At 48.7% G+C, this 26104-nt stretch overlaps 2 protein-coding genes and 1 pseudogene across 2 annotated transcripts in view; 2 read left to right on the forward strand and 1 right to left on the reverse strand.

The window, feature by feature from the left end:
* Nucleotides 1-26104, reverse strand: part of LOC138657427 (zinc finger protein 84-like) — a 729030-nt gene that overhangs the window by 400242 nt on the left and 302684 nt on the right. The window lies entirely within an intron of this gene.
* Nucleotides 430-9303, forward strand: LOC138657459 (oocyte zinc finger protein XlCOF22-like). The gene is made up of 4 exons (XM_069745254.1): nt 430-504; nt 611-708; nt 831-948; nt 8137-9303. The coding sequence occupies exons 3-4, from the start codon at nt 882-884 to the stop codon at nt 9258-9260; spliced, it is 1191 nt and encodes a 396-aa protein (XP_069601355.1). The 5' UTR covers nt 430-504; nt 611-708; nt 831-881; the 3' UTR covers nt 9261-9303.
* The window catches only part of LOC138657471 (zinc finger protein 585A-like), a 92959-nt pseudogene continuing 91066 nt past the window's right edge, over nt 24212-26104 (forward strand).

Consider the following 26104-nt stretch of genomic DNA (forward strand, 5'->3'; position numbering starts at 1 on the left):
GTCTTCTAAGCCCTTTCCTCAGGGTCCTCATCCTCTGAGTGCAGAGCAGAGAGCATTAGGCTTTGGCCTCGCTGATTATCACTTCATACTTGGGTCCACAATGTGATGGGACCTCGGTACCGGTGGTGAGGACCACAACAATGTAATTTAGTCCCTGATACATAAACCTAGAATTACCGGTTCTGAGAGACGTGTCTCATATATAGACAGATACACGGCAGGTGATGTATTCAGTCTGTGTCTCCACAGATGGATCCAGGTGGAGAAATCCACCAGAGAGATGTCCCCGTCCTCTCTATCCCCAGGACTGTCCGGAGGAGAATCGCAACATCCCGGAGGATCATCAGGTAGATGACACTGAAGCCCACACAACATCTGACCATGAAGTGATGGGACCTGAGCTCATCTTACATTTCTCTTTTTAGGGTGAAGATCTGATTGATATTAAGGTTGAGGTTATACATGGAGCACAAGAGGCGATCGCAATATGGGCCGATCAGCAGGGTGAGGAGGGGAGACTGTCATGTCTGTTCTGTGGTCACCAACTACTACTCCCATCATCTCATCATCACATGACACAATCTATTCCATCACTGTGTGTTTCCTACAGATGGAGTTGTGGAAATAAATCCACCAGAGAGATGTCCCCATTCTCTGTATCCCCAGGACTGTCCGGAGGAGAATCACAACATCCCGGAGGATCATCAGGTAGACGGTGCTGAGCCCTGTACCAGATCTGTATATGGGGGGACATTTCTGATCGAGGTCATAGAGGTCACAGATTTTGGTGGTTTCTTGTATTGTGCTGATTGTTACATCTGATATATCAGGGGAAAGATCCGACTAAGAATAAAGTGAAGGAAGAGACAGAAGAAGAAGCGATGACGAGGGAGGATCAGCCATGTGTGAGTGACGGGAAAGAGGAGATTTCAGTAGAGGTTTCCACAGGTATGTGATAATGACCGGCACATGATGATGATGATGATCACCTGCACTTGTGATGATGATGACCGGTGTGTGATGATGATGACCGGAGTGTGACGATGATGATGACCGGTGTGATATCACGTGAAGTCTCCATTGCAGTGAAGCTTTATCCGCTGTCCACATCACAGCAGAAGCGTCCGGTGATGGCGCGGCTGCTCCTGTAGAGTCCGGCGGTCCACCGATAAATGATGGATCCGCCTTCACACCTCTTCTTAATAATTTAGGAAGCACAGATTAAGTTTTCCTTTACCTTTGTTAATATTCCTTCCATCCTTATTTTTCTTCCACAAGTCCCGTGCTGCCATATAAATGACTGAGCTTGTGATTCAGACGGAACTTCCAGCAGAAGAATTCCTATAATCAGGCAGAAGTAGACACTGTGGACGCTGTTTGTGCTTTTGATCCAGCGGTGTCCAGCATGTATAAAGGTGCGGTTTTGTGCAAAAGAAGGACACCGCTGAACAGAGGCCAGATCGAGTCCAGAGTAATTCTGCTGCCTAATTATAGTGAAGAGAACCCTCGGGGGTTTCATCTGGATCATGTATTTTGTAGATTTAGATGGAAACTCCAATGTAAGTGCTCAGTGTAGAGCGCAGGATAAATGTGACTCAATATGTTCTGTAAAATGTTCCCAATAAAAGGTTCATCTCAATTCACAAAAAAAAGCAAGTCTCAACTCAGGTCCGTCATCTGTTAACTGAAATACAGGGGGCTTCCACATTGTTAATAACACAAAGAATCTGGAAAAGTGACGTAGCTTCCACCAAAAGAAATCCATCAAAATCTGCACTCCTAAATCTAAATACCACCTCCTCCTGAGCCCCACAGTATGCCTAAACCACAGTTAGCGTCCACATGTTTGGCATTTCGGTAGCAAGGAGAGCTTACTTAATTTACGGGGGGGGGGGGGGGGGGGGGGGGAAACAAAACATCACTGTGTGGAGGCTGTGACAAAACACTCTGGGATCGCCTTTGCTGGGGTCAAAGGACACGTGGTTTGTGCATTGAATCTGAGGCGTACAGCAGGTTTCTGAGCAGGCTGACCTCAGGTCAGATTTATTAACGTGAAAGCAACACAAAAAACAAAACATAAAAATAAATCCTAGCCTGTCCGGCACTAACTAAACAAATACGTTGCTATCTCAACAACTGGGGGGGCTTCTCCCACCCAGCTAACATCATACAGATCTTGAGCAGAGCTCTTCACTCACGTTTGTCTCACACAGGCAGGCAATCTGTGTGCCCCAGGCAGAGACTGGAAACACCCAGCTGGTCATCTTTTATTCCTGCAATCATTAACCCATTATCACCCTGAAGATACTGAGTGGCCTAATTCACATAGGACAAACACCTGGGCGAGATATACCTACCTCCATCTACCACACCAGCATGAGTCTTACATATCCCCCCCCCCCTTGCTCAGACCACTCCGGTCAAGCAAGAACACTTTTGAAACAGTGCACTCGGGATAGGGCATCGGCGTTCCCCATCTGCACCCCAGGTCGGTGCTCCACCGTAAAAGAGTAAGCCTGCAGGGCAAGGAACCACCTGGTTACCCGACTATTACGGTCCTTGTGGAGGTGCATCCACTTGAGAGGGGCATGGTCAGTGACCAGCCTAAACTTCCTACCAGCCAGGTAATACTTGAGGGAGTCGAGAGCCCATTTAATGGCTAGGCACTCTTTTTCAACCACCGCATACCTCTGCTCATGTACATTCAGTTTCCGACTGAGATAGAGGACCGGGTGTTCGACTCCGTCCCTCACCTGGGAAAGTACAGCTCCGACACCAGTATCAGAGGCATCAGTTTGTACCACAAACTCGCTGCTGAAATCAGGAGTCACTAGTACGGGCTGAGAGCACAAAGCCCGTTTCAGGCTGTGGAAGGCCTCTTCAGCAGCTGAGGTCCATTTTACCATGACGGAACCCTTCCCCTTGGTAAGATCCGTCAAGGGAGTAGCCATGGCTGCAAAATCGGGTATGAACCGGCGATAATAGCCGGCAATCCCCAGGAAAGCCTGCACTTGTTTCTTGTTCACTGGTTGTGGCCAGCCCTGAATTGCCTGTATTTTGTCGATCTGGGGTTTAACCACTCCTCGGCCAATCACGTAGCCCAAGTATCGGGCTTCTTCAAGCCCGATGTGGCATTTCTTGGGGTTTGCCGTTAAACCTGCATCTCGCAGGTCATCAATCACGGCTTGTACCTTCTGTAGATGAGTTTCCCAGTCCATGCTGTAAATTACGATGTCATCCAGGTAGGCAGAAGCGTACTGTCTGTGAGGCCTCAAGACTCGATCCATCAATCTCTGGAACGTTGCGGGAGCTCCGTGAAGTCCAAACGGCATATAGACATACTGGAACAGACCTTCCGGTGTAGCAAATGCCGTCTTCTCTCTGGCCGCCTCGGCCAGAGGAATCTGCCAGTACCCCTTTGTTAAATCCAGGGTCGTAATGTATCGGGCTTTACCAAGCCGGTCGATCAACTCATCGACCCGGGGCATAGGGTACGCATCAAATTTAGAAACTGCATTCAGTTTCCTAAAGTCATTACAAAACCGGATGGAGCCATCCGGTTTAGGTATCAACACAATTGGACTGGACCAGGCGCTGTGTGACTCCTCAATGACTCCTAAGTCCAACATTGCCATCACTTCCCGGGAGACGGCTTCACGGCGGGCTTCCGGAATCCGGTAGGGCTTCACATGAACAGTGACGCCAGGCTCTGTGACAATCTCATGTTTCACCAACTTCGTCCGGCCAGGTTTTTCGGAGAAGAACTGTCGGTTCTGTAACAAAAATTGCTTAACCTCAGATTTTTGTCGTTCTGAGAGAGTCTCAGCAACCTGCACCTCTGGTACAGTAGGTGAACAAACCGGACGGGGCAGATCCGCCGTTAGGGCAGAGCGGTCCTTCCAGGATTTTATCAGATTCACATGATAAATCTGTTCCGGTTTTCTCTTACCCGGCTGGTACACTTTATAGTTCACTTCACCAACTCTTTCTCGGACCTCAAACGGGCCCTGCCATTTCGCCAGGAATTTACTATCCACCGTAGGGATTAGGACCAACACCCTATCGCCGGGTGCAAATGTACGGACCTTAGCGCCTCTATCATAACTTTGCCTCTGGGCTCCCTGGGCCTGTAACATATGGTCCCTAACAATGGGCATGACAGCGGCAATACGATCCTGCATTTGTGTTACATGGTCGATCACCGTTTTAAAGGGAGTGACTTGACCTTCCCAGGTTTCTTTTGCGACGTCCAGCAGTCCCCGGGGACGACGGGCGTACAACAGTTCGAAAGGCGAAAATCCTGTGGAAGACTGGGGAACTTCCCTAATGGCAAACAGCAAATAGGGTAACAAGTAATCCCAGTTCTTCCCATCTTTGTCTATCGCCTTCCGGAGCATCTGTTTTAAGGTTTTGTTGAAGCGCTCAACCAGGCCATCTGTTTGAGGGTGATAGACAGACGTACGCAACGGGTCTATTTGTAAGAGCCTGCAGAGCTCCTTCATTACCCTCGACATAAAGGGAGTCCCCTGGTCGGTGAGTATCTGTTTTGGAATTCCCACCCGACTAAACACTTGTACCAATTCCTTGGCGATCGTCTTGGTAGCTGTGTTACGCAAAGGGACGGCTTCCGGGTAACGAGTGGCATAGTTCACGATGACGAGGATATGTTGGTGCCCACGTGCGGATCGGGGAAGGGGCCCAACCAAATCCATCCCAATTCTCTCAAAAGGGACCCCGATGATAGGAAGGGGTACCAAAGGGCTACGGAACTGAGATTTAGGGGCCGCGATTTGGCACTCTGGACAGGACTCACAATAGTTACGCACATCACAATGTATTCCAGGCCAGACAAAACAATGCAATATCCTTTCTGTGGTTTTCTGTACCCCCAGATGTCCCCCCATTATATGTCCGTGGGCCAAATCCAGTACCTTCCGCCGATAAGGTTTGGGTACCACTAACCGTTGCACTGTGTCTTCCCCTTTTTTTTCTACCTGGTAGAGCAAATCATTTTCAAGAACCATATACGGGTACGCTAGCCTAGTGTCAGGTTCTACGGGTACCCCATCTATCATTTTTACATTTTTCCTAGCCGGAGTCAAGGTAGGATCTTTCATTTGCTCGCTGTGGAAGTCATCCACCTGGACTCCCAAATCTGGCAGGCAGGGTGCCGGATGGCTGTCTGCCTCCGCCTCTCGCTGAGGTTCCTCAGTTTCCTCTGTTTCCCCCGCCATGACGGAGAAGGGGTACTGAAGGTTAGATTCACTAACCTCCCCAGCAACATCTTCCTGTGGGGTCTCCTCTAGGGACTCGGGACCTCCAGATGGCATGGGAGAAGATTCACGGGTACAGCTACCGTGAAGGAGCAACTGATTCTCCCACAACTGCCAGAAATAGGGAAAATCCCTGCCCAGGATTACATCATGTAACAATGCGGGAACGAGTCCCACTTTGTGCTGCACTGACCCATAGGGAGTAGAAATCCATATGACCGCTGTTAAGTACGAGCGGGTGTCACCATGCACACACGTCACAGAAAACTTGTCAGACGGACCAGACGGAAGTGCCACTAGACTAGCTTTCACCAGAGTCACCACACTTCCAGAGTCTAGTAATGCCACAACATTTTTCCCATCAACAGATAATTCACACAGGTGTTTCACTGTATCATTTTGACCCGCATTCACACTCACTAGCTGTGTAACCAAAGACATGCGTTTTCTAGAGTCTATAACGTCGCACTGCATGGGTTCAGCGGTAACAGGACAGTTCGCAGAAACATGACCCTTCTCATGGCAGCGGAAACACCTAACAGGTCCCCTACTGAGACCACCGTCCAATACTCTTGGTCTCGGAGTGCGAGCAGTCCCGGACTCCTCCCCCACAGTTTTAAGCGATTTTCCTTCACCCGTGGTCCCTGGAACAGTCTTACCGGTTCCACGAGGAGGAGGCACAGACCGGGGGTTGGCGGTGTCGTCGGGAAGTCCTTCTGCCACGGAATAACGCTCGACCAACTCCACAAGTTGATCCACTGTCGTGGGATTTCCTTGGCTTACCCACCTTTTCAGCGCTGGGGGTAGTACTCTCAGGTACTTGTCCAGGACAACCCGCTGGATTATTTCGGGTATTGTCAGTACCTCAGGTTGCAGCCATTTCTTTGTCAAGTAGATCAGGTCGAACATCTGAGACCGCGCTGGTTTATCCTGCTGGTATGTCCACTGATGTACCCTCTGTGCACGGACAGCCGTCGTCACACCCAGCCGGGCCAGGATCTCAACTTTCAGCTTCTCAAAGTCCTGAGCGACCTCCGGGTCCAAATCATGGTAAGCTTTTTGGGCCTCGCCGGAGAGAAACGGGGCAATCAAATCGGCCCATCGTGCCTTCGGCCACTTCTCTCTCAATGCCGTCCGCTCAAAAGTTGTCAGATATGCCTCGACGTCATCTTCTGCAGTCAGCTTTTGCCAGTATCGACTCACATGGATCCTTCTGGACTCTGCTTCCGGGTCAGCGTCAGGCATGCTCACCAGGCGCTGCGCCACCTGTTGAAGTTGGCGGTCTGCAACCGTCATGTCCAGTAACTCCTTCAGCTGTGCGGCCATCAAGCGATTAGCTTCGTGCTGTGCGGCAGTGGCCTGCTGCTGTACGGCAGTGGACTGTACTAAGGCTTTCACCACGTCTTCCATGCTGTCGCCTGTGCCACGGTATGCCCGCGTTCTCCACCACAATGTGACAAAACACTCTGGGATCGCCTTTGCTGGGGTCAAAGGACACGTGGTTTGTGCATTGAATCTGAGGCGTACAGCAGGTTTCTGAGCAGGCTGACCTCAGGTCAGATTTATTAACGTGAAAGCAACACAAAAAACAAAACATAAAAATAAATCCTAGCCTGTCCGGCACTAACTAAACAGATACGTTGCTATCTCAACAACTGGGGGGGCTTCTCCCACCCAGCTAACATCATACAGATCTTGAGCAGAGCTCTTCACTCACGTTTGTCTCACACAGGCAGGCAATCTGTGTGCCCCAGGCAGAGACTGGAAACACCCAGCTGGTCATCTTTTATTCCTGCAATCATTAACCCATTATCACCCTGAAGATACTGAGTGGCCTAATTCACATAGGACAAACACCTGGGCGAGATATACCTACCTCCATCTACCACACCAGCATGAGTCTTACAAGGCATAGAGAGGGCAGTATAGCTGTGGTTTCTCATGTACAGCACCATGGAATTAATTGTGCTTTATAAATAAATTATAATAATGATAATAATCTAGAAGGGGTACAGTGTTAGCTGCAGGGTGTCAGAAAACTGGGGTGTTGAAATGAGAGATTAAATTAATGGACACCGGTCCTGCTGAGTGGGGTCTCCCCTGAATTGGAGAGTGCTTATAATAATCCATGCCCCGTGATAGTTAATCACTATGGCTCCCCTACCACAACCGACTGATCAGATCCCTGTGTGGTAGAATTATGGCAATAGTGCCTGCAGGACAAGTCTTGGCTGGTATTGACATGCGTCGGTTACTTGTCGTAAGTGATGGCTGCCTCTGGTGTTGGCAGATATCAAGTCGCTATCAGCCATTTCATCACTGTAATTAGTGCCTGTGACATGGATGAGTTCCCAGATTGCCGGTTTGTCAAGGTCTCTATTTAGTTTGGTAAGACTTGATGTGCCCAAATTTGCGTGTGAATTTCTGCAGAAATAAGATATGAAAGTATTAAGTTGTCATAGTGGTCTGAGCTGGGGAGGTACAGGAGAAACGAAAACATCATTGGCGAGTCACTGGATTTATCAGTAAGTAATACACATATGTAAGGTATACGGAACCCCTGTCTACAACTGATATCTACCTCTATACGGTGATAATATTAGTTTTGGTGCAGTGGTTTTTGTTAATGATCAGTATGGTGTTATCATTCTGTTTCCATGTGGCATTATACCAATAAATCATGGTATGTGTTTAAGGTGCCCACTGAGACTCTTTCGCCCGGGGCCCACGAAAACCTAAAGCCGGCTCTGTGTAGTTGTCTTCCTTATTACCGGTCCTTTCACTGAGCTCCATAGTATAAATGTAATAATCCCTTTTGTGTTGTAGGAAAAATTCACATCCAATCCATCTTTCATCCTTACAGGAAATCCTCGTGAGAATAACGGATTATCACTAAATTGTAAAAAAGATGATATCAGGAAGCACTCTAATGGAGAAAACCTCACTACCCTTCATGGACCTCCTGGACTTCACAGCACTTCACTTAGTAATAATCCTCCTAATCATGAGGAACCCTCTCCTGAGCAATCTCGCATTGCTGCCACAATTCCCTGTGACAAAGTGGATAGAATATTTCAATGTGACAAGCAATTTACTAAATACTCAGATTTTTTAACACAAAGAAAGCACGAAGGAGAGAAGCCATACTCCTGTTCAGAATTTGGGAAACGCTTTACTAATAAATCACAATTTGTTGTACATGAGAGAATTCACACAGGAGAAAAGCCATATTCATGTTCAGAATGTGGTAAGTTCTTCACAGATAAAGCGAGTCTTTTTACACATCAGAGAATTCACACAGGAGAGGCTCGATATTCATGTTTAGAATGTGGGAAATGTTTTTTATATAAATCACAAGTTGCAATGCATGAGAGAATTCACACAGGAGAAAAGCCATTTTCATGTTCAGAAGGTGTGAAGGCCTTCACAGATAAAGGGAGTCTTATTAAACATCAGAGAATTCACACAGGAGAGAAGCCATTTTCATGTTCAGAATGTGGGAAATGTTTTTTATATAAATCACAAGTTGCTATGCATGAGCGAATTCACACAGGAGAAAAGCCATTTTCATGTTCGGAATGTGGGAAGTCCTTCACATATAAAGGGTATCTTATAATACATCAGAGAATTCACACAGGGGAGAAGCCATATTCATGTTCACTATGTGGGAAGTCCTTCAGAGATAAAGGGAGTCTTAGTAGACATCACACCATTCATACTGGAGAGAAGCCATTTTCATGTTCAGAATGTGGGAAATGCTTTAGAGATAATTCAGTGCTTGTTAGACATCAAATAACTCACATAGGGAAGAAACTGTTTTCATGTTTACAGTGTGGAATGTGCTTTACAAAAAAATCAAGTCTTGTGAGTCATAAGAGAAGTCACACAGGCGAGAAGCCGTATTCATGTTCAGAATGTGAAAAAACTTTTATACATAAATCATATCTTGTAAAACATGAGAGAAGGCATGCAGGAAAGAAACTGTAATTATGTTCTCTGTGTTTTATAAATTGTAATAAACATTGCTCAGTATAAATGAATACACCCCATTCGATAAGGAAGATTTTAATTAATATGTCACTGAACAGAAGAACAATTTTAAAAAACTGACCGTCACATCCAAACATAAACTAAGTCTGAACAGGTGCTTACCTAGAGTAACCAACTCACATATAATCATACGTATAACGCAGCACTCTGTGGCACCATAGCATTCAAATCTGAAAATGTAATTGCATTACTGCACTAGAAATATGAAAAATTGAGAATGCTTAGAGCATAAATTGGCCTCAGGCGTTTTTAATCACTGCAGGACCCTACCCCTCCACAGAGATATAGATTTCAGTCCAAGAGAAGATTCACATTAGGTTCCCATACAGATGAAGACTTTATTCGAAGAGAGGAATGGCATTATGTTAGGTCCTGAAAACGTGAATCGCCTTATCTTGGCTTCCAGGTACACATGAATTGGCCAATTTATGCACTAAGCATTCTCAATTTTTCATATTTCTAGTGCAGTAATGCAATTCAATTCACTTTTTAAATAACATATCCTCAATTGTGATGTCATTTCCTTGTTCAACCTCTTCTTTTTCATTCTCCATTGAAGACCATAATATGATTACATACCATGTTCAAATATAATGTTTACACACACAAAACAAATGTAAGTGATGAATATATATATATATATATATATATATATATATATATATATATATATATATATATATATGTATATATATAATCTATCTATCTAGCTATCTATCTATCTGTAATACCAAGCCCAAGGTTTAGTAATGAACAGCCTGGGAGCTTTCTAGGAAAGTTCCCACGATCTAGGGACAACCAGCAGAGGGCGCCTCACCGCAAATGAAGGTAAATATAGGTCAATGACCTACTTTACCTTCATTCCCCGGGGTTTTGCAGCCAGGAACAACGCTGCATTAGCAGAGTTCGTGGCTGCCAAATATTTTAACCCCTTCAGATGGATTTACATCGTTGGACGTTACAGATCTGCGGAAGGTATGAATATTGTTGGTTTATTTTATTTTTTTTTGTTACAGATCGAGGGTCTTCATTGATTGGATTGAGCGTAGAATAAAATATTACAACAACCTTTGTTTTTATTTCATTAAATTATTTTTTAATAATGTGGGTTTTTTTTTAACCCTTTACTAGTATTGGATTAATAATGGATAGGTGTCATAATTGACGCCTCTCCATTATTAATTTGGCTTAATGTCACCTTACAATAGCAAGGTGGCATTAACCCTTCTTTACCCCATATCCCACCGCTACATGGAAATGGGAAGAGAGTGGCCAAGTGCCAGAATAGGCGTATCTTCCAGATGTGCCTTTTCTGGGGTGGCTGGGGGCAGGTGTTTTTAGCCGGGGGGGGGGGGCAATAGCCATGGACCCTCTCCAGGCTATTAATATCTGCCCTCAGTCACTGGCTTTACTACTCTGGCAGAGAAAATTGCGCGGGAGCCCACGCCAATTTTTTCCGCCATTTAACCCTTTAATTTAATAGCTAGAACGGCCCAATTTTGCATATACACACTACTAACATTAGTAGTGTGGAATATGCAAAAAAAAAAATGGGGATATGAAATGGTTTACTGTATGTAACCAGGTCTCATCATGTCGGGTTTAGGAAGGAGAGAGCAAAAGCCGGTAATTGAATTACCGGCTTTAAAGCTATCTAGCACTGTATGAAGTAATAATATATATACATATATGTGTCTACTGACACACATATATATATATAGACAGTATATATGTTGTTGTTTTTTTTTACACATGGATCCCTTGTATAGCCGTATGTCGGTTTTGCAAGCCTGCGAGAAAAACACGCAGTACGGATGCCATACGGATTACATGCCATGCGCAAAATACGCTAACACACCCTGCCTACGGAGGAGCTACGGACCACTATTTTGGGGACTTTTCAGCGTATTACGGCCGTAATATACGGACCGTATTGTCTTACGCTGAGTGTGACTCCAGCCTTAGGCTACCGTCACACTAGCAGTATTCGGTCAGTATTTTACATCAGTATTTGTAGCCAAAACCAGGAGTGGAACAATTAGAGGAAAAGTATAATAGAAACATATGCACCACTTCTGTATTATCACCCACTCATGGTTTTGGCTACAAATACTGATGTAAAATACTGACCAAATACTGATAGTGTGACGGCAACCTTAGGGTTGGCATAACACACTAAATAAAATATAATAATAAAGTGTGTTCGCCACCCAGGGTCCACTGTGCAGAGATGTAATACTGCAACTAATGTGAACAATGGCGGAGAACGCAGTGAGCGATTGCTAGCTCTCACTGAGTTAGACATCACTCAGTGAGCAGCACACGCAGTATTACCACTCGCACACAGTAACGAAGCAGATGCTCTGCTATAGAACAGTGTCACTCGCACACAGTAACGAAGCAGATGCTCTGCAATAGAAGTGTCACTCGCACACAGTAATGAAGCAGATGCTCTGCAATAGAACAGTGTCACTCGCACACAGTAATGGAGCAGATGCTCTGCAATAGAGCTGTGTCACTCGCACACAGTAATGAAGCAGATGCTCTGCAATAGAGCTGTGTCACTTGCACACAGTAATGGAGCAGATGCTCTGCAATAGAACAGTGCCACTCGCACACAGTAACAAAAGATATGACGCTAGACACAATCCCTATTAACCTCACAGAGGATCGAAGCTCCCCAGCAAACATCTGTGAGCTGATATTAATAGTCTGGGAACCTTTATGGCCATTGGCTCCTTACCAGAATATTAACATCAGCCCTCAGCTTTCCCTCTGCTGGTTATGAAAATTATGCAGGAGCCCATGCAATTTTTCTTTACATTTTTTGAAAAATAAACAGATATTGCGTTTCAAGCAGATTTCGTGTGTGTGTGTGAGGCGCCGGGATTCTCCTGCTGCACAGGATAGATCCCAAGCCTTGTCTGGTGCAGTGGTCTCCCATTCAGGGTCGGCCACTGGGATGACTGCTCAGCACAGACTCCGGTCCCAGTGCTTTTCCCTCCCAGGCTCGTGCTGTATGTGAAGTTATTGCTGGCTCTCCAGCTAAGCCTATGGTGACTACTGGTTCACACGTGCAGCGTTATGCTCTGGAGCCTAAGTCCAGATTTCACCCATCTGAGCATGTCTATGATGTGGCGCCTTCCCATTGGTGCTCGGACGTCAGCTGCTCTGGTGATCTGGCAGCTTCAGATTTGTCCACAGGCAAGGTCCTGTCTGTCTGGACTTGAGCTTAAAGGGAATCTGTCACCCTAAAATGGCCTATAAACTAAGGCCACTGGCATCACGGTCTTATCTACAGCTCAGTGTCCCGACACGCTCCTCCTGCTTCTTCTGCGGCTGTTCCTCCTGCTCGTTCCTGCCGCTCAGCTCCAGGATCCCGGCGCGCTTTCCTCTGTGCTTCTGCAGTGGCGCCGGCTCTTCCTGCTTCCAGTTCCCAGCGCGCTCCTCTCCTCGGTGCTCCTCAGCTTCCTGTTTCTGGCTCTGCTACAGGGATCCGTCTCCTGCGCAAGCGTTCTGGCTTCTCTAGAGGGCGTACGCGCTACAATCTTTCTGCTGTTGGATACCTGAATCCATTGATCTCCTACAGCCAATCCGGGTGAGGTGTCTGGTATATCAGGCCGTCTCCCCTGCATGGTGGCGCCTGATCGTCATTTGCTTTTTGCTTATGTCTCTGGCCTCTCTGTTCTCTAGTGTCTGGCATCCCTGTGCTATTCACGTCATCCTGCGTTATCCCTTGTCCATGCTCTCCTCTGCCTCTGTTAGCATTTCCCATCGTTCGTTTCCCTTAATCCTCTCTCTCTCTCTCCCTACAGATTCGCCTTCGTTCCAGCTTCCCTGTTTTCCTGTACCTTTGAGCGTGTGTTTTCTGTTGCAGTTGTTCCAGTCGTCCTGGTTCCAGTATTACCGTCCCCAGTACTTTCTTTGTTTTTTGTCTCATTCCCTTCCCTCCTTCTGAGCCGTATCTCTCGGTATTAGCTACTGTGGTCTGGTGACCTCTGGGCCTTCTCCTGACGGTCCCTGTATAGGGGTCGGTCCCACTAGGTCAGCTTGCCCAGGGGTAGGTCTTTTTCACGGTCCAGAGGGTCCACTCTAGCTCCACCTCCTTGGTAGTGTAACAGTACGATCAGGCCATGGACCCCGCCGGTACCGCGTTTTCTGCCCAGAAGGAATTGGCGCACTTGCGCGACAATCAGCAGCACATTATGTCCTTTATGAAGACCATGGAGTCTCGCCTGACTTCGTTACAGGCGGCTGACCCAGTTAATGCTACTCAACTTGCGGGTCTCCAGCAAGAGCTCTTCCAGCAGCGTGATACGCAGGCACATATGCTGACCAGTATGGCTTCAATCGACGACCGCCTATTTAACTTGCAGTCGTCTCTGCGGTATCCGCTCAAGTAGTCTCTCAAGACTCTAACTCTGCTTCTTTGCCTCATCCGCCACCTCGTCTTGGCAAACCTCCTAGGTTTAGTGGGGATCCCAAACTCTGTAGGGAGTTCCTGAACCAGTGCCGTCTCCCATAGTCTCAATTGGCGTTTTTTCTGGAGACCTTTCGCAAGGTTTTTGATGAGCCCGGACGCTTGGCCTCTACGATGGAATCTCTTCAACCTTCAGCAAGGTTCTCTAACTGTTGGCCAATATGCCATCCGCTTTCGTACCCTAGCCTCGGAGCTAGGGTGGAACAATGAGGCTTTGGTGGGTGCCTTCTGGCGAGGTCTGTCTAGTCGGATAAAGGATGAACTGGCTGGACGGGATACCCCAACTGCTTTACAAAATCGTATTTCCCTGTCTACGCGCATTGACTTACATTTTCAAGAACAATCTCATGTGTCCGCTAGAGAGAGGAGACCTATTCATTCCACACCGTCTGTCCGCTGGTCTGGGAGTCTGCGGCCTTTGGTGTCTCCTTCTGCTTCCGTTCCTGAGCCCATGCAAGTAGATCGAGTCAAGATGGCGGAACAGCATCGTAGGGAGAGACGTTCTCTGTTGTGGTCTTGCCCCGAGAGACTGGAAAACTCCTCCGCCTAGGACAGGTAAGAGACCTCCCTAGGGGTTCCTGATTCCTCTCAACCTTTGTTCTTGTCAGTCTTACTGGTTCTTAATCTGAAGCGTTTTTCTGAGGTCATGTATGTGGATTCGGGCATGGCAGGCAATTTTTTCAGTCTTGAAGTGGTTCGGAGGCTTCGCGTTCCAGTTCTCACTTTGGACACTCCACATTTAATTGCCTCCGTAGATGGGAGACCTTTGCAAGACGCCATCACCATGGTTACGGAAGAAGTTGAGCTGCAGATCGGGGCTCTACATTGTGAAAAGATCACTTTTTACGTTCTGCCTAATCTCACCCATGCTCTGTTACTCGGGTTACCGTGGCTCCAAACTCATGAACCTACTTTTGACTGGCGTTCAGGAGACATGCTTCGTTGGGGACCTACTTGTAAGAAACAATGTCTACTGTCCGTTTGTCCTGTTGTCCCTCCAGTGGCGGTTTCCGTCCCCTCCGGATTACCTTCTCCTTACTGGTCCTTCATTGATGTCTTTGACAAGAAAGAAGCTGAGAGTCTTCCTCCGCACCGTTCCTATGATTGCTCAATCGAGCTTCTTCCCGGTTCTACAGCACCTAGAGGAAGAATTTACCCGCTTTCTCCTGCGGAGACTCAGGCTATGTCCGAATACATCCAAGAAATTTTAACTAAAGGATTCATTCGGAGGTCTTCTTCACCCGCAGGTGCGGGATTTTTCTTCGTCAAGAAGAAGGACGGTTCGCTTCATCCTTGCATTGACTACAGAGGCCTGAATAATATCACGGTCAAAAACAAATACCCTCTACCTCTCATTCCGGAGCTCTTTGATCGGCTTAGAGGGGCGCGAATCTTCACAAAGTTAGATCTACTGGGTGCTTACAATCTTGTTCGTATTCGCGCCGGAGATGAATGGAAGACCGCCTTTAACACCCGGAACGGTCATTATGAATAGCTAGTCATGCCGTTCGGCCTGTGCAATACTCCCGCAGTCTTCCAGGAATTCGTCAATGACATCTTCCGAGACCTTCTCTACTCCTGTGTTGTGGGGTATCTAGACGACATCTTAGTTTTTTCAGCTGATTTACCGACCCACAGAAGAAGTGTTCATTTGGTTTTGCAACGTTTGAGAGAAAATCGTCTTTATGCTAAGTACAAGAAGTGTCTCTTCGAGCAAACTTCTCTACCCTTTCTTGGATACATCATCTCGGATTCTGGACTTAAGATGAACCCTGAGAAAGTGAATGCCATTCTCAATTGGCTGCGACCCTACGGAGTAAAAGCCATCCAGCGGTTTCTTGGATTTGCTAATTACTACAGGCAGTTCATATCACATTTCTCCTCTGGGATTCAGCCTCTTTCCTCCCTTACCCGTAAAGGTTCCAACCCGAAGATATGGACCCCGGAGGCCGAAAATGCCTTTATGCTCCTGAAGCAGTCTTTTTCCTCCGCTCCTGTATTGCACCGTGCAGAGATTAACAAGCCATTTATTCTTGAGGTTGATGCCTCCTCCTCAGGTGCTGGAGCAGTGCTTTCCCAAAGGTCCCCTGTGGATCGAATGGTTCCATGTGGATTCTTTTCAAAAGCGTTTTCTGCCTCAGAACGCAATTATACCATCGGAGACCGTGAACTCTTGGCCATAAAGCTGGCACTTGAAGAATGGAGGTATCTTCTGGAGGGAGCCGTACATCCATTTGTAATTTTCTCTGACCCTAAAAATTCGGCCTATCTTCAGACTGCGCAAAGACTTAATCCACGACAGGCCCGATGGTCCTTGTTTTTTGCTCGTTTCAACTTCGAGCTTCGTTGTCGGCCTGGTGACAAGAATATCAAAGCTGACGCACTGTCTAAGCTTTCCCAGCTGGAGGATACCGACAAAGAACCAGCACATATCTTGGATCCTTCCAAGATGGTCACTGTAGCTCCTTTAAGGGTGTTCAGTCCGCCTCCGGGTAAAACCCTTGTGGCTGAAGGTGACAGAGAAATGGTGCTTCGCTGGGGATATTCTTCGAAATTGGCAGGTCATGCGGGGATTAAGAAGACTTTCCTTTTCATCGCCCGCTACTATTGGTGGCCTACGTTACGTCAAGATGTGGAAGAGTTTGTCGCTTCTTGTCCTTCCTGTGCCAAGAACAAAGTGCCAAGACAGTTACCCCGTGGCGCTCTGCTTCCTCTTCCAGTTCCTTCTGCCCCGTGGCAGCATATCGCCATGGAATTTATTACTGATCTACCAAGTTCCTCAGGCTGTACCGTCATACTTACAGTAGTAGATCGGTTCTCTAAAATGGCCCATTTTGTTTCCGTGCCCGGTCTACCCTCGGCTCCTGAATTGTTCGCATCTCGGCTGCAGGAAAATGGTCGCCGCGATCTCCATCTGCGCACGTGCGGCATTCCGTGGCCATTTTCCTGGAGCCCCAGGAAGCCGAGAAGAACCATCTGCGCACGCGCGGCCTCACAAAGATGGCCGCGCCCACCGATAAGCAGCTGAATAGCGCAGATCGCGCTATTTTCCTTGAAGCTGCGCAGTGGATTTGCCACTTGGACATGCGCACACCACTACACCACCAACGGAGATCTGGGGGAGAAATAGCGCTGTCACCACGACCATATGACCTGACCAGCGTGAGTGACAGCCCAAAACGGCGACTTTACAAAGGTATTTCGGCAGCATAGGTGGGGAATAAAGGCTCCAAAATACACTAATGTAAAGCACAGCTCTGCCCCTATTTAACGCTATTTTTAGCTCTTCTTGAAAAATCGGGGTGACAGGTTCCCTTTAATTATCTTCACACCTGAATGTAGGGTTGAGCGACTTTTCTTTTTATAGGATCGGGTCGGGTTTCACGAAACCCGACTTTTTCAAAAGTCGGGTCGAGTGAAATCGGCCGATCCTATAGAAAAGTCGGGGTCGGGGTCGGCCGAAACACGAAACCCAATGCAGTGCATTGGGTTTCTAATGGTTCCCAGGGTCTGAAGGAGAGGAAACTCTCCTTCAGGCCCTGGGATCCATATTTAAGTGTAAAATAAAGAATCAAAATAAAAAATATTGATATACTTACCCTCGGACGTGCCCTGGTTCTCACCGGCAGCCTTCCTTCCTATGAATGAGCGCCTGAAGGACCTTCGATGACGTCGCGGCTTGTGATTGGTAGTGTGAGCGGTCACATGGGCGTCACGCGACCAATCACAAGCCGCGACATCATCTAAGGTCCTTCAGGCGCTGATTCTTAGGAAGGAAGGCTGCGGGTTAGAACCAGGGCGCGTCCGAGGGTGAGTATATACCTATTAGGAATTTACTCACCCTCGGACGCGCCCTCGGACGCTTCCTTCCTAAGAATTAGCGCCTGAAGGACCTTAGATGACGTTGCGGCTTGTGATTGGTCGCGTGAACGCCCATGTGACCGCTCACACGACCAATTACAAGCCGCGACGTCATCGAAGGCCCTTCAGGCGCTCATTCTCAGGAAGGAAGGCTGCCGGTGAGAACCAGGGCGCGTCCGAGGGTGAGTATATCAATATTTTTTATTTTTATTCTTTATTTTACACTTAAATATGAATTCCGATACCGATTCCCGATATCTTAAACATCGCCGACCTCATGGCCGACCCCACACAGGGGTCGGGTTTCATGAAACCCGACTTTGCCAAAAGTCGGCGACTTCTGAATCTGGCCGACCCATTTCGCTCAACCCTACCTGAATGTACTTTGTTTCACATATATACATAAGTCTGCCAAGACATCAGTCTGCCCAGTGTATCACATAAGCATATCATAGAAGTGTAATGCTCAGAATTAATTCCAGAATGGAAGCAAAAGGGAACTGAAGGTAACTGGCCAGTCACTGTAAACAATGTTTCTGTTTGTTTTCACTCTCATCCCTATAATCCTTCACTTTCTACTAACCTCCTTAATCTCTACACCTAGTAAGGAACTGTTCATTTCTTCTTCAATCCTCCCCATCCATCTCACCTCCTCCTCTGAACTGTTCCTCAACATACAATCCTCTGTCTCCAAGCACAGACAGCCCCTCATGCCCTCTCCTGCTCCCACCTTCTAACACTTTCTCTGCTCCTCCTCACTGCCGGTGATGTTGCTCCAAATCCTGGTCCTCCTCCCCATCCCCACAGTCAGTTCTACCTCCCATCCACACTCTATCACAACTTTCCGTAATCTCTCTAACCTTATACCCATTTGCCCGGCCCCCGCTTCCCCAGTCCCAATAACAGGAGCTCTGTGGAACGCTCACTCAGTCTGCAACAAACTTTCCCATATCCATGATCTTTTAATTACTCACAAACTTTCCTTCCTCGCCATCACCGAAACATAGCTCACCCCTTCTGACACAGCCTCTCCTGCTGCACTTTCGTATGGTGGATTCCACCTTTCTCACACACCCCGCCCCAGCAGCAAACATGGTGGAGGAGTTGGTTTTCTCCTGTCAGATAACTGCTCCTTCACCCCAATCTCACTGCCATCCTCTGTTACCCTCCCTTCCTTTGAGGTGCACTATGTGCACATCTACTCACCCTCCAACTGGCTGTCATTTGCCGCTCACTAGGGCCAGGCTCCACCTTCTTTGACCACTTCACCACCTGGCTACTTAATTTCCTTTCCGCGGACATCCCCACTACCATCATGGAAGACTTCAACATCCCCATTGACACTTCCCTCTCAGCTACCACCAAACTTCTATCTCTCACTTCCTCCTTCGGCCTCACTCAATGATCTTCTGCAGCCACTCACAAAGATGGCCACACACTGGACCTCATCTTCACCCGCCTCTGCTCCCTATCTAATCTCTCTAACTCTCCTCTCCCTCTTTCTGACCACAACCTACTCACATTCTCTTCCCTCTCCACTCCTTGCCCACAATCCCCACCCCACAAACTTGCACACCCTCGCAGAAATCATAAACACCTCGATCTACACTCACTGTCTGAATCCCTCCTCCCTCTCACAGACATAAGTTCCCTGCCGCTTTGTATAACACCACAATAGCTGTAGCTTTGGAATCGGTCGCCCCTCTCACAGATACCAAAGCTCAAAATCAACAGTTAGCCCTGGCACACCAGCCTGACCAAAGAACTGAGGCGAGCTTCCAGGGCTGCTGAGTGGAGATGGAAAAGATCCCACTCCAACGAGCACTTCATCGCATTCAATCAGTCCGTCACTACTTTCGAGGCCACACTCGCCACAGCTAAACAAACCTACTTCTCATCTCTCATATCCTCCCTGTCTCACAACCCAAAACAGTTATTCAACACCTTCAACTCTCTCCTCCATCCCCCAGCACCTCCTCCCTCCCCACTAATCTCAGCTGAAGACTTTGCCTCATTTTTCAAGCAGAAGATTGATAACATCAGAGACAGTTTTGGTCAACAACTCCCAGAGCTCTTTCTCCCAACTGCCCAGCCCTCCACCTCCAAAACCAACTTCTCCACCATTATAGATTGACTCTCCACTCTACTCTTAAGATCGCATCTCACCACCTGTGCACTTGATCCGAACCCATCCCACTTCATCCTAAACCACACCACAGTCTTCATCCCAACCCTAACCAATCACTAACAACTGGTGTTTTCCCCTCAAGCTTTAAACATGCCTCAATCACACCTATCCTCAAAAAGCCCTCCCTTGTCCCATCCTCTGTATCTAGCTATCGCCCTATATCACTTCTCCCCTATACCTCAAAACTACTGGCACAACACGTCCATCTTGAACTGTCCTCCCACTTCTCTTCTTGCTCCCTCTTCGACCGCTTACAATCTGGCTTACGGTCACACCACTCCACTGAAACTGCCCTAACTAAGGTCACCAATGACCTAGTAACCTCAAAGGCCAAGCGACACTACTCTGTCCTCCTCCTCCTGGACCTGTCCTCTGCCTTTGACACAGTGGACCATTCCCTATTATTACAGACCCTCTCATCCCTTGGCATCACAGAATTGGCCCTATCCTGGATCTCATCATACCTAAATGACAGGACATTCAGTGTCTCCCACTCACACACCACCTCCTCACCTCGCCCCCTATCTGTCGGAGTCCCGCAAGGTTCAGTCCTAGGGCCCCTGCTCTTCTCCATCTACACCTTCGGCCTGGGACAGCTCATAGAATCTCACGGCTTTCAGTATCATCTGTCATACCGTTGCTGCCGCCTTCCCAGTCAGCGTCTCTCCCTCCGCGCTCGCTCCCGGCCTCTGCTTCTCGTGCGCGCACGCATACCAGGTTCAGTGCTACGCGTGTGCACTTCTGATCTTCTGTCTCCTCTATGGTCCTGGAGGACTAATACCCTGTGGTTGGTTCTGCTTATTGTCCTCTCTATGGTACTTGAGGTCTGTTACCTGGAAGTGCTACCCTGCCTGTAGGTATTTAAACTGCTTCCTGCCGTCCCTCTGTGCCTGGTTATCATTTGTTCCTTCAGGTGTTCCTGTCCGCTCTTAGTCTCTGTGAAGTTCGTTTTCCCTCTGACTTTGGGTTTATCCTGTCTTACTGCTGCAGTTTACCCATTAGTCCTGTGTCTCTGCAGTTCCTGTCTTTCCTGGATCCTGCTAGCCTCTGTGTTTCCTCAGTCCCTTTGCCAGTCCCTGTACTGGTGCAGTTTACCCATCAGTCATGTGTCTCTGCAGTACTCTCTATAGGACTGCACTCGGGTGTCATCTGAGTGCAGCCTGATTCTATAGCATTACTCTGTGGTCCTACTATCCACGCCTCATCTTGGTCTTCTCCCGTCCTGGTCCTCCAGCTTCCGTGGCGATAGTCCCTCACGGGCCTGCCCCTAACTCTCCCTGTATAGGGGGCGGTCTATCTGGTCAGCTCGTCCGTGATGGGTTCGTCGTCGCGGTCTAGAGGGTCCACTTCCCGTTTTCCTCCTGTGAATCGTCACACTCACTATAGGACTGCACTCGGGTGACATCTGAGTGCAGCCTGATTCTTACAGCATAATATCATCTCTATGCTGACGACACAGATCTACATCTCTGGACCAGATATCACCTCCCTACTAACCAGAATCCCTCAATGTCTGTCCACTATTTCATCCTTCTTCTCCACTAGATTTCTAAAACTTAACATGGACAAAACAGAATTTATCATCTTTCCCCCATCTCACGCGACCTCCCCAACGAACCTATCCATTACAGTAAATGGCTGCCCACTCTCCCCAGTCCCACAAGCTCGCTGTCTTGGGGTAATCCTTGACGCTGATCTCTCCTTCAAATCACATATCCAAGCCCTTTCCACTTCCTGCCGACTTCAACTCAAAAATATTTCACGGATCCGTACATTCCACAACCAAGAATCTGCAAAAACCCTAGTCCATGCCCTCATCATCTCTCGCCTTGACTACTGTGACCTCCTGCTCTGTGGCCTCCCCTCTAACACTCTCGCACCCCTCCAATCTATTCTAAACTCTGCTGCCCGACTAATCCACCTGTCCCCCCCGCTATTCCCCGGCCTCTCCCCTCTGTCAATCCCTTCACTGACTCCCCATCACCCAGAGACTCCAGTACAAAAGCCTAACCATGACATATAAAGCCATCCACAACCTGTCTCCTCCATACATCTGTGACCTCATCTCTCGGTGTAACAGGCCAGATTAACCCCCCGCCCAGAATATACCCAAGGTTAATGTGGCCTAGGCCAGATTAACCCCCCGCCCAGAATATACCCAAGGTTAAAGTGGCCTAGGCCAGATTAACCCCCCGCCCAGAATATACCCAAGGTTAAAGTGGCCTAGGCCAGATTATACTCCTCCGGGTCAGAATATACCCCAGCTGCTGTAGATCAGATTTTTCAGGTTTTTGAGAACCATTGAGTGATATATTCAATAACAGGGCCCCAGGCAGCACACGAGGGGCAGAGACAGCGAACAAGGTCCCAGGCAGCAACCAGGGGCGTCAGGCAGCACACAGGGTGCCAGGTATCAAACAGTGAGCCCAAGCAGCATACAGGGGCCCCTGGCATCACACAAGACCCCAGGCAGCACATGGGGTGCAGCGAACGGGGTCCCAGGCAGCACACAGGGGCCCCAGGCAGCGCAAGGGCGCCAGGCAACATACAGGGGCCCCTGGCAGCGCACGGGGCCCCAGGCAGCGTACAGTGGCCCCAGGCAGCACACAGGGGCCCCTGGCAGTGGACAGAGGGGCAGGGACAGCGCATGGGACCCCAGACAGCGCACTGGGGGGAGAGACAGCATGCAAGGGGGAAGAGACAGCGCGCAAGGCCCCTGTGCGCTGTCTGGGACCCCCATGCACTGTCTAGGGCCCCTGTGCGCTGTCTGGGACCCCCCGTGCGATGTTTGGGGCCTCGTTCTTGAGTAAATCACTCAATCCTGTGCAATGTCTGGGGCACCTGTGTGATGTCTGGGGCCTCTGTACAATGTGTGATGTCTGGGGCCCCCGAGCGCTGCTTGGGGCCCCGTGCATTGCCTCGGGCCCCAGTGTGCTACCTGGGGCCCCGTGTGCTGCCTGGAACCCCGTTCGCTGTCTCTTTCCCCCCATGTGTTGCCTGAGGCCCATGTGTGCTGCCAGGGGCATCTGTATTCTGCCTAGGGCCCTTGTGCATTTCCTGGGGCCCTGTGCGCTGCCTGGGACCCCGTTCGCTGTCTCTGCCCCCGTGTGCTGCCTGGGTATATCACTCAATCCTGTGCCATGTCTGGGGCCCCATGCGCTGTCTCTGCCCCCCCTGTGCTCTGCCTGATGCCCCTGTGTGCTGCCTGGGGCCCCGTCATCACGTATATCACTCAATGGTTCTCAAAAGCATGAAAAATCTGATCTACAGCAGCTGGGATATATTCTGGCCCAGAGGGGTATAAACTGGCCTAGTCCAAATAATACCCTTTGTATATTCTGGGTGGGGAGGTTAATCTGGCCTGTTACACCGGTACTTTCCTGCATGCAACCTCCGATCCTCACAAGATCTCCTACTCTACTCCCCTCTTATGTCCTCTTCTCACAATCGTATCAATCGTATACAAGATTTCTCTCATGCATCCCCCCTACTCTGGAACCCTCTACCACAACACATCAGACTCTCACCTACCATCGAAACCTTCAAAAAGAGCCTGAAGACCCACCTCTTCCGACAAGCCTACAACCTGCAGTAATCCACCGATCGACCAAACCGCTGCACGACCATCTCTACCCTCACCTACTGTATCCTCACCCATCCCTTGTAGATTGTGAGCCCTCGCGGGCAGGGTCCTCTCTCCTCCTGTACCAGTGGTGACTTGTATTGTTCAAGATTATTGTACTTGTTTTTATTATGTATACCCCTCCTCACATGTAAAGCGCCATGGAATAAATGGCGCTATAACAATAAATAATAATAATAATTAGTTATTCCATGGCGCTTTACATGTGAGGAGGGCTGCACATAATAAAGACAAAGACAACGATCATGAACAATACAAGTCAGCGACAAGTACTGGAGAAAGGACCCCACACGTGAGAGCTCAGTCTACAAATTACACAAGTGGAACATTTACACCTAAACCCCGGCTGAAGCACAAATCCCACACGACGTATATGTGCGTCACTGTGATGTGGAACCAACCATAGATGTCACTGATGTAAAGGAAGAAGTGAAATCTCTACATTGTCCTGTGCCGAGATTACTTATCTGTGCATCATGAATCGTGGTCTGTGTTATAGGGGCCACTGAGACTCTTTACCCCGGGGCCCCGAAAACCTGGAGCCGGCCCTGTGTACATCTCTATGTACTGGCTGATAACAGCGAGAACAAAAGAGCTGCACACAGCAAGGCGACCTACTAATCACATGACCGTGAGCGTGAGGTCACCACAGGTTCTTCATCCCATCACACCACTGAGCTCCGCCCCTGATCACATGACCGTGACATCACCACAGGTCCTTCAGATCATCCACCACAACAGATTCGTCCTGGAAAAGAGAAAATCTCATCTCCTAAATATCAACGAATATACAGAGAACCGCGCCCAGCAGAGGCCGAATGTACAGAGAGCGGGAGGCGGCTCAGTACTGAGCGAGAACCAGCACCTGAGTGACGGCAGCACCGAGGAGAGGAGCGACAGAGACTCCGGTACAGGATCCATCAGTCACTGACGTCTTGTAGATGTGATCGGAGCCTTAGTTACAGGATCCATCGGTCGTGGTCGGTGACGTCTTGTAGATGTGATCGGAGCCTTAGTTACAGGATCCATCGGTCGTGGTCGGTGACGTCTTGTAGATGTGATCGGAGCCTTAGTTACAGGATCCATCGGTCGTGGTCGGTGACGTCTTGTAGATGTGATCGGAGCCTTAGTTACAGGATCCATCGGTCGTGGTCGGTGACGTCTTGTAGATGTGATCGGAGCCTTAGTTACAGGATCCATCGGTCGTGGTCAGTGACGTCTTGTAGATGTGATCGGAGCCTTAGTTACAGGATCCATCGGTCACTGACGTCTTGTAGATGTGATCGGAGCCTTAGTTACAGGATCCATCGGTCGTGGTCGGTGACGTCTTGTAGATGTGATCGGAGCCTTAGTTACAGGATCCATCGGTCGTGGTCGGTGACGTCTTGTAGATGTGATCGGAGCCTCAGATACAGGATTCATCGGTCGTGGTCGGTGACGTCTTGTAGATGTGATCGGAGCCTTAGTTACAGGATCCATCGGTCGTGGTCAGTGACGTCTTATAGATGTGATCGGAGCCTTAGTTACAGGATCCATCGGTCGTGGTCGGTGACGTCTTGTAGATGTGATCGGAGCCTTAGTTACAGGATCCATCGGTCGTGGTCGGTGACGTCTTGTAGATGTGATCGGGGCCTTAGTTACAGGATCCATCGGTCGTGGTCGGTGACGTCTTGTAGATGTGATCGGAGCCTTAGTTACAGGATCCATCGGTCGTGGTCGGTGACGTCTTGTAGATGTGATCGGAGCCTTAGTTACAGGATCCATCGGTCGTGGTCACTGACGTCTTGTAGATGTGATCGGAGCCTTAGTTACAGGATCCATCGGTCGTGGTCACTGACGTCTTGTAGATGTGATCGGAGCCTTAGTTACAGCATCCATCAGTCACTGACATCTTGTAGATGTGATTGGAGCCTTAGTTACAGGACCCATCGGTCGTTGTCGGTGAAGTCTTGTAGATGTGATCGGAGCCTTAGTTACAGGACCCATCGGTCGTTGTCGGTGAAGTCTTGTAGATGTGATCGGAGCCTTAGTTACAGGATCCATCGGTCGTGGTCGGTGACATCTTGTAGATGTGATCGGAGCCTTAGTTACAGGACCCATCGGTCGTTGTCGGTGAAGTCTTGTAGATGTGATCGGAGCCTTAGTTACAGGATCCATCGGTCGTGGTCGGTGACATCTTGTAGATGTGATCGGAGCCTTAGTTACACGATCCATCGGTCGTGGTCAGTGACGTCTTGTAGATGTGGTCGGAGCCTTAGTTACAGGATCCATCGGTTGTGGTCGGTGACGTCTTGTAGATGTGATCGGAGCCTTAATTACAGGATCCATCGGTCGTGGTCGGTGACGTCTTGTAGATGTGATCGGAGCCTTAGTTATTGGATCCATCGGTCGTGGTCGGTGACGTCTTGTAGATGTGATCGGAGCCTTAGTTACAGGATCCATTGGTCGTGGTCAGTGACGTCTTGTAGATGTGATCGGAGCCTTAGTTATTGGATCCATCGGTCGTGGTCGGTGACGTCTTGTAGATGGGATCGGTGCCTTAGTTACAGGATCCATCGGTCGTGGTCGATGACATCTTGTAGATGGGATCGGCGCCTCAGTTACAGGAT

The sequence above is a fragment of the Ranitomeya imitator genome, chromosome 1, assembly GCF_032444005.1.
Source record: "Ranitomeya imitator isolate aRanImi1 chromosome 1, aRanImi1.pri, whole genome shotgun sequence".
NCBI lineage: Eukaryota > Metazoa > Chordata > Amphibia > Anura > Dendrobatidae > Ranitomeya > Ranitomeya imitator.

Coding starts and splice junctions, on each gene's coding strand:
- LOC138657459 (XM_069745254.1), top strand. CDS start 882: ATGACGAGGGAGGATCAGCCATGTGTGAGTGACGGGAAAGAGGAGATT. Junction 949..8,136: donor TTCAGTAGAGGTTTCCACAG/GTATGTGATAAT, acceptor TCATCCTTACAG/GAAATCCTCGTGAGAATAAC.